At 47.6% G+C, this 8,081-nt stretch overlaps 1 protein-coding gene across 1 annotated transcript; it reads left to right on the forward strand.

The window, feature by feature from the left end:
• The first annotated feature begins 2,413 nt into the window (after window positions 1-2,413).
• GSX1 (GS homeobox 1) lies at window positions 2,414-3,825 on the forward strand. The gene is made up of 2 exons (XM_030551032.1): window positions 2,414-2,801; window positions 3,398-3,825. The coding sequence occupies exons 1-2, from the start codon at window positions 2,414-2,416 to the stop codon at window positions 3,751-3,753; spliced, it is 744 nt and encodes a 247-aa protein (XP_030406892.1). The 3' UTR covers window positions 3,754-3,825.
• The last annotated feature ends 4,256 nt before the right edge of the window (window positions 3,826-8,081 follow it).

The following is an 8,081-nucleotide window of genomic DNA, read 5'->3' on the forward strand; positions in this document are numbered from 1 at the left end:
GCACAAAACAGATTCCATTGTTGGGCTGCACATTAAAAAGTGTTATTCTCTTTGAAGTTTTTGTCTAATGGCTCTAAACTGAAAGAAAATGTTTTCCTATTACTTAATTCAATCATAGCGAAGAGGCTTGGTAAAAAGCCCACGGATTTTGCCCAAAGTGTGACAGAGTTCTCTTTGTGTTTGCTTATCCTCTGCTGTCACACACTTTAATTCGCCTCTCTTTATCTGGCATTCAGAACTTTCTTCAATGACATTCAATAAGGTCCAGCGGCTGGAAAAAAAACTGGTTATTTTTTGGATATTCTTTCCCAGTAGCTTTGGGCTTGGTGTGCATTCAGGGACTGTTAACCCTTTGCCTCCCCCTGGCTGGGAGCCCCGGGGTTCAGCCTTTGGACAGTAGGAATCTCTTAGTCTGGGGCTAGAAATGCACACCCTTTCGGTGGCTGGCCATTTCCCAGTACGAAGATTTACCTCTTCCCAGGCTCAAATTGACCGTAAACATCTGTATTAAAAATATTAGCTCATTATTTAAAAAAAAAGAAAGAAAAAAGAAAGCTGCCACGGGAAAGAATCTGGGACTCCCCGGTGAGCTCAGGCTTGGGTTTTTACTATCATTCTTTTGTATCCTTTATTTTTGTAATGGAGGGGGAAAAACCAAATACATATCTAGGCTCAGACCGTCAGTGTTGTCTCGGGCAAACCTGCCTCAGGCTTCGGGGGAAAATGTGAGTAAGGAGTACAAGCCAGAAATGCAGGGTTACGTTTTTTCCCAGGCATTTTATTCTATTCTTTTTTTCCTATAAAAAAATTAAAAAATCTGTTGGGTGTTTTTAGACGGGCAGGTTACGGTATGTTCTATCAGCACAATTTCTTCACATTTGTAATGGGGTTTACAACCTCCAGATCTATGAGTGGTCAGGGGCTGAAGAAAAAATGTATTCGTATACATGCTTTTTTCTTATTGACATGTATTCCTTACCAATCTACAGATTAAACAACACCAACAAAAACACCTCCCTGCCTTATACACAGGCACAATTCAACGCCTAGATCAGGTACTGAATGGTTGAATTGTGTGTGTGCGCGCGAGCGTACATAGACATTAGATTTCGATTAGGTTCTATGCTTTAAAGATCCTTTTCATTAACAAATAAAGATACCGCCTCCTTTATTTATGTTAATTTTCATTATATGGGCGGGGGAAAGCTAATCGTTAAAACTGCTCTGAAGCTGAAATATTACAAAGCCTGTTTAATCAGTGCACCGCATTTAAAATTGTTTTAACTATTGTATAGCCAGAAACACAGGAATAAACCGCATTGCAGCCTATTACAATTCACTTGGTTTAAAATGAAAAAAGCATCCCTACTTTCTATTGAATAGAGACGAATATTTATTTATTTACTACAATTATATAGAATTGTACCATCCACCTATCTACCCACCGAGACATCCTCCAGATATATAGTAGTCACAAAGTGTGTGTGCACGTTGTGTATGTTGGATAGCTAGCTATGTGTGTGCGGATATGCATCTATATAGGTATTCAGGAAACAGTGGGGCTGTTTTTTCATTTTGAATTGCAACAGGTTAAGATAGGGCGAACTCTCCCCGTGTATATGCGCCAGACAGCTAGATAGCTGAGCGAGCTGTATGTATGCACAAGGTTTGCCCCAGCCCTTTGCCACGTGAAGCAGATTTATACGAATAACAACACCCAGTATTGTGTAAACTGGAGGATTAAGCTCCTGCTCATGCACAGAAAAAAAGGGCTCGAAATAGTGGGCGAGCTGTGGAAATCGCAGCGGAAGATGGGAAGAACTTCCCGACAAAAGGAAGGGGAGAAAGTTACGGGCATGTTTACAAAAACTCGGGGATCGCCTTGCCGGGATCCGCGCTGCGGCGGAGAGAGCAGAGCAAAGCCGAGCAGTTGCCCAGGTGGGAAGGCTGGCCGGCGGCTAACAGGCTGGGAAGGGAAGTTGGAGGGTGTTGAAATAGTTGCTGCACAGGCAAAATCGACAAGGGGAGCGAGCTGCCGGCGGCTGAATGCGCAGGAGCGCGATAAAGAGCCGGAGACGAATATTAACTCGCTGGTGAATGAGCAAATAACCCCGCCACAGGGAGAGGAGGGGTGAGGCCGCCGGCTACGGCGTGGGTGGGGCTGACAAGAATGGAGTACATTATGCAGTTCATTTAGTTAACAAGGGAAATAATGAGGAAGCGTGCAGCGTGAATGCCAAGAGAACAGGCACAAAAAGCCTATTGAGAGCCCCGGCCGCTCCTGGCGTAGCCATCACATGGCAAAGGGCCTATTTAAGCGGCGAGCCCTGCGCCTTTCAGCACCACTGGGGCTGGCCAGCACCCCGAGGCACCTCCGGCGGCTCCAGCGGCGCCGGGCCTGCAGCGCGGGGAGATGCCGCGCTCCTTCCTGGTGGACTCGCTGGTGCTGCGGGAGGCGAGCGAGAAGAAGAGCGAGAGCAGCCCGCCGCCGCCCCTCTTCCCCTACGCCGTGCACCCCTCGCACCCGCTGCACGGGCTGCCCCCAGGCGCCTGCCACTCGCGCAAGGCCGGGCTGCTGTGCGTGTGCCCGCTCTGCGTCACCGCCTCGCAGCTGCACCCGCCGCCCCCGGCCCTGCCGCTGCTCAAGGCCTCCTTCCCCCCGTTCGGCTCGCAGTACTGCCACGCGCCCCTGGCCAGGCAGCACTCGGCCTCCTCCGCTGTCAGCGTCAGCCACGCGCCCGCCATTTACCAGACCGCCTACCCCCTGCCCGACCCCCGGCAGTTCCACTGCATCTCCGTCGGTAAGTGCCAGGCGAGGGGGGGGTGCTAAGAGGTGGGGCAAACGGACCCGATCCTGCCCTGCCAGACTCCCCGTGCGCTCCCTAGGCGGTGCGGGCCAGGGCAGGATGGGGCCAATGTCACCAGTGCCAAAGGCCGGCTGGCCCTAATTTAATCAGAGGAGGAGAGCTGGCCCTTCCCCCGGCATGCAGGGTAGGCCATCGGTGCAATGGCAGCTGTGGCCTGGGGAGAGGGGATGACACTGCAGGGTATGCCATGCCCAGCCTGGGCAACTGAGACCTCGTATACAATGCGTAAGGGGACCTGTGGCACAGCAGCGCACGCCATACACTATCCATGCCATGCCGTATAATATTTCTGGCATGGGGGTGAGTTGGCGGGACATGCCACCCACCGCCTAGGCAATGCCAGGTAGCGTATGCAATAGTGTGAGTCCTGTGGCATTCATAGAGGCGCCCGGCCAACAGCTCCGTGATCTGGGTGCTCCCAGCCTGCCGGGGCGTGGGGAGGTTTCAAGGACTCCAAATGGGCCCCTAGGGCAGCTCTTGGTACAGCAGGTTTAGCGCCACGGAGTATGACCGTCCGCTTTCCTCTCCAGACAGCACCTCCAGCCAGCTGCCCAGCAGCAAGCGGATGCGCACCGCTTTCACCAGCACGCAGCTCCTGGAACTGGAGAGGGAGTTCGCCTCCAACATGTACCTCTCCCGGCTCCGGCGCATCGAGATAGCCACCTACCTGAACCTCTCTGAGAAGCAGGTGAAGATCTGGTTTCAGAACCGCCGGGTCAAGCACAAGAAAGAAGGCAAAAGCAGCTCCCACCGAGGAGGGGGCTCTGCCCACAACTGCAAATGCTCCTCTCTGGCCACCACAAAGTGCTCGGAGGACGACGAGGACTTGCCTATGTCTCCATCCTCCTCAGGGAAAGACGATAGAGATCTCATGGTCACTCCCTAGTCCCACAGCCCCCAGAGACCAACCCGAGAGCAGAAGGGGATCTTGCCCTGTCCTATGCCAAAACGCTGTGGAAGGATTTTATACCGTTTTGTATATTTCATGTAATTTACAAAGGACTTTCTGGCCTTTTTATAAATCCTGTGAGTGCCGCTGTGTCATTGTAAATAAACTGTCTGTGTGAGCTTAAATGTCGCCAACTGTTGCTATTTTGCTTGTGGTGAGGGGTTTTGGTTTTGTCATCAGGCAAAGCGCTCCGCTCCCCCACTTCTGTGTTGTGAATTGTGAGTAACTGTATCTGGTAAACAGCGAATGTCCCGAGCGATCTATTTTCCAGAGGGGGTGGAGAGGGGAGAACTAGTTCTGTAATTTGTATCAGTGGTCGGGAATCATTCAGCTTTATTCTCTCCCAGCATTTCGTCCCTCTCCAGAGCAAAAGTGGAAACTCGCACAGGGTCACTACGGTGATCTCTAGAAGCAGGTAATGAAGTGTGAAATGTGGTTTGACGCCTTTTTTTTGAGGAAAGGGGAAAGATGGGGGGGAGGAGTTTTTTTTCTGTAAAATTTGCTTGATGCCGTTTTTTCACACCCATAGCTATGTAATTGTATGGTTTCTGTAATACCGGAAGATATTTATTTATTTATTTATGTAAAAATAATAATAAATTTTTTGCATAAAGACATTACGTGACGCCTTTTTAAAAAAAAGCTGTAATTTATGTATCCTACAGATCTCCAAAGTGTGCTTGTATTTATAGATCTATATAAAATTAAGTTGGGTATACAGGGGAACACTGCCCTATATATGTAGACTGTGGTATATTTGCCTGCATGATTGCCTCATCCTAAAGATGTTTATGGCCAATATATAATTATTATAACGCATATAAGGACCAATTAAAGCATATTTTAATAATATGTGCAGCTCTTCTTAGTCCAGCGAGAGATTTTCCTGCCGGCATTTAGCGCTTGTGATGCTTCTTTGATGCTACATAATCAGGAACATAGGCTTTCATTCCGTCTAGCAATTTTTAAAAGCAAAAGATGCCAGTACTTTTGATCCTTGGGGAATAGCGCTTAAGGCTGGAAGCCAGACTAATTAGATAGAGATTGACATTTTTCCGAAAAGCTATCTCCCCCGCTATCCATGCGCTCATCCCGCATCCATCCATTGACCTGTGCTTACTGGCCAGAAAACCTGAAATTGAATCTTTGTCGGCCATCCCAAGAGCGAACATCGGAGTTGCATTTATTATTAACAAATAATTAGCATGTTTCAAATGATATTTTCCCCGACTGATAACTTGAAAGGGAGAAATACCAAGCCTGGCCCCTTGTTTAATTCTCCAAATCACTTCTCCCTTCAGTCTGGTTTTATCCTGGTTGAGATAGAATGGTACAGAAGTTTCCATACCCTTCCTTCACATCCATCACTGGATATCCATCCATGGGTTTCCCGAATGCGAGAAATCTCGGTATCCAGGAATTCCTATAGTTCCACCGAATGCCATCTGAAAAAGGATTGCGCATTTGTAGACGCATCTAGCCTGATTTTCTAATTATATGGGGGTTCTTGAAACACTGATCTCATTCCACTGCATAACTTTACCAGCAACGTTTGTCAGGCAGTCAGAACAAATGAAACCCGATGCCACAGATGATTACTCCAAGTTAGTTTTGAAGGAAACAAGGATTGGCACGTTCTCAAATGCAGGAGCAGACTTGGGGTCTTCGCACGGAAAGCGCAGTAAATTGGTCGCTTTGGTAAGGTTTAATATAGAAAATATCTCGGGGCTGTGTCGAGCCCTCTGGTTATTAAGCAGAATTCCCCAGTGTTTACACAGGGGAGTTCTGCTTGAAAAGTGATGGCACGATCTGGCCCCTCGATTCGGTTCCGTGTCCCCTCAACCTCCGCTCTCCAGTCGTTGTCTTGAACGCGTTTACCCAGCCCTTTCTCTGGCTTCCAGGCTGCCTCCCTGGATGACACGTGTTAGAAAAGCAGTCTGTTGCGAACAGCCTTTGCCAAAGGCATCTCTGCACCTTGTATTTCTACAGCTCAACACCTTGTGCCCAGCTCCCGTGTTCCAAACGCCCAGGCACAACACTTACCGGTAGCTGTCACAGCGCTACCAAACACATGAGGCAACAGAGTGTAAACGTCCCTGACTTTAAAATCCACGATACGATATGGCTGGTGAGCGAAATCTGATTGAGCAAATAACGGATGGATATTTTGAGTCATCTGGCCTTATTATGTATCCTGTGTTTCTTTAACTGACATTGGGGTGAAAATATATCCCCATTTGTATTAGTATTTGTTCTCTTAATGAGTAAACCAGGGGTCAGTCCTGCAGTCCTAATACAATCTAATTTTAAAAAGAATTAATCTGGACTAAGAATTAGTTGTGCTGTTTTAGTATTCTATATGTCGTTTACACAATACCATAGGTGTGCATGGTGCTTAAAAGACAGACAGACAAAGCGCTCGTCTTCTGAGGTCATGATTAGCCTTAAGTTAAATGTGTGGGATATTTGCTTCTGTATTGTCCATAGGTGTAGACAGGGGTCATAAACTCACTCCTGGCTTTGATGTATTGCAAATGAAGCACTTGCCTCGTGTTACACAGATTGCTGCATTTCTGGGGAATAATAAGGATGATAAGTCAGACTGAAGCAACGTGGAGGCCTCTGAGTTTTGGAAAAGTTATTTACTTATATGTTTATTCTCCCTCGGATAATTGAATAACACATTGTCAGACTCTTATGGGTCCTTTCTGCTTTCTGTTGCAAATAAAGGTCAGCTAAGGTAATGCAACTGAGTAAATATATCGCAAGCGTAAATACCGATGAAGAGTTTAAAAGACGCAGAAACACTCTGCGGATCATCTTCTAGCTGGGAAGCGGCCCATGACCACACCAGAGTTCTTAGGATAGCAGTATTTCTCTACAGATGCAACAAATTGCTTGGGTTGCTGTTTTTATTACAACCGTTGATCACTGTTCTGACAAAGACGAAACCAATAAACCCCCAGCATGACTTCTGCATTGACCCACTCAGTCAAGCTGAAGTTAAAACATCTTTAAGGTGGAATCATAAAGTCTCATTCGAAAACTACAGGATCGAGACCTTAGTCGCTGATCGAGGCTGATCGTGTCATTAGGACACACCGAGGACTCTTCTCTTGCCTTTATATGTTAATTAAAGACTCTAAAAGCTTCCAGCCTGATGGAAAGCAAGGACAGGTGCGAAATCGGATAGCCGATTACACCGCTTTCCTCTGGGTTCTGAGGAACAAGGGGGACTCAAATCATATTCCCTACGCTATGCCCTTGCTTTGCGCAGGCCGCCTGCCCTGTGACACCAGAAGGTTTCGGGCAGTGCAGTCCCCAGAGCTGAAGGGCTGGAAAGCACGGGTATTAAGGCAAATGTTCTGCACAATCTTCGATTCTCCCTCTGAATGCTTCGCCGTGATGTCCGAAGTGATCAGACAGAGGCTTCCCGATCTGAACTCACCTCGCATGCACCCGCCGGGGATCATATCTTGGTTCCAGAGGAGTTCTAGGGCGCTTTCCCCTTCACTTCAGTGGGGCCAGGATTAGGGGCTTAGTTATTTATGTGGCTGCTAGTAATTTGTGACTGCTTCATATTTGCAAGGGAAATACAGAATTTCAAAATTCCAGATTGAAACCAGGCAGCCCTATTTAGGGCTACTTCTCTCCGGGCCTTTTAGAAGGGCCAGGCTTTCCCAAACGAATTCGTTTTATAATATGAACAAGGCTTGGGCATATCTCCCACTGACATCAGCTGGGACGCATTGCGTTGGCATGCTGAGGCTCGGAACGCAGGCTAACAGTCCGGATCCTGAGACCAAACGTGATTACCACCTTCACCGCTGCCTTCGTTCTTCCAAACTGGCTTTGAACGGGGGGGCGGGGGGAGAGGGAGACCACAAAGCAGAGGAGGGGGTTGAACAAAAGCAGATGAGTTTAGCAGAACCCCGAAGGACACATTCTACCCTCGGACGCACCTGAAATTCTTTCATGAAAGTAATGAGGAGATGTACTCATCGCCCTAAGCCACGATTTGGATTCTCTGCGCTTATCTGCTTAAACTGCTCCAGTTAAACCAGTTTGGTTACACCTGTGCAACCCCCATGTGGACATTCTTACTTGGTTTTCTGGCTTATTTTGGTTTAGTTTGAACCAGTTCCTACTCGATTTCAATCAAACTGAAATAAGCCTGATTTAAACCGACATACAAAGCCACACGGCCTTTCTCAGTAGTTTAAAGAAATCATTTTAAATTCACATTTTAAGTTAAAATGGTGCCA

Source organism: Gopherus evgoodei, chromosome 1, assembly GCF_007399415.2.
Source record: "Gopherus evgoodei ecotype Sinaloan lineage chromosome 1, rGopEvg1_v1.p, whole genome shotgun sequence".
NCBI lineage: Eukaryota > Metazoa > Chordata > Testudines > Testudinidae > Gopherus > Gopherus evgoodei.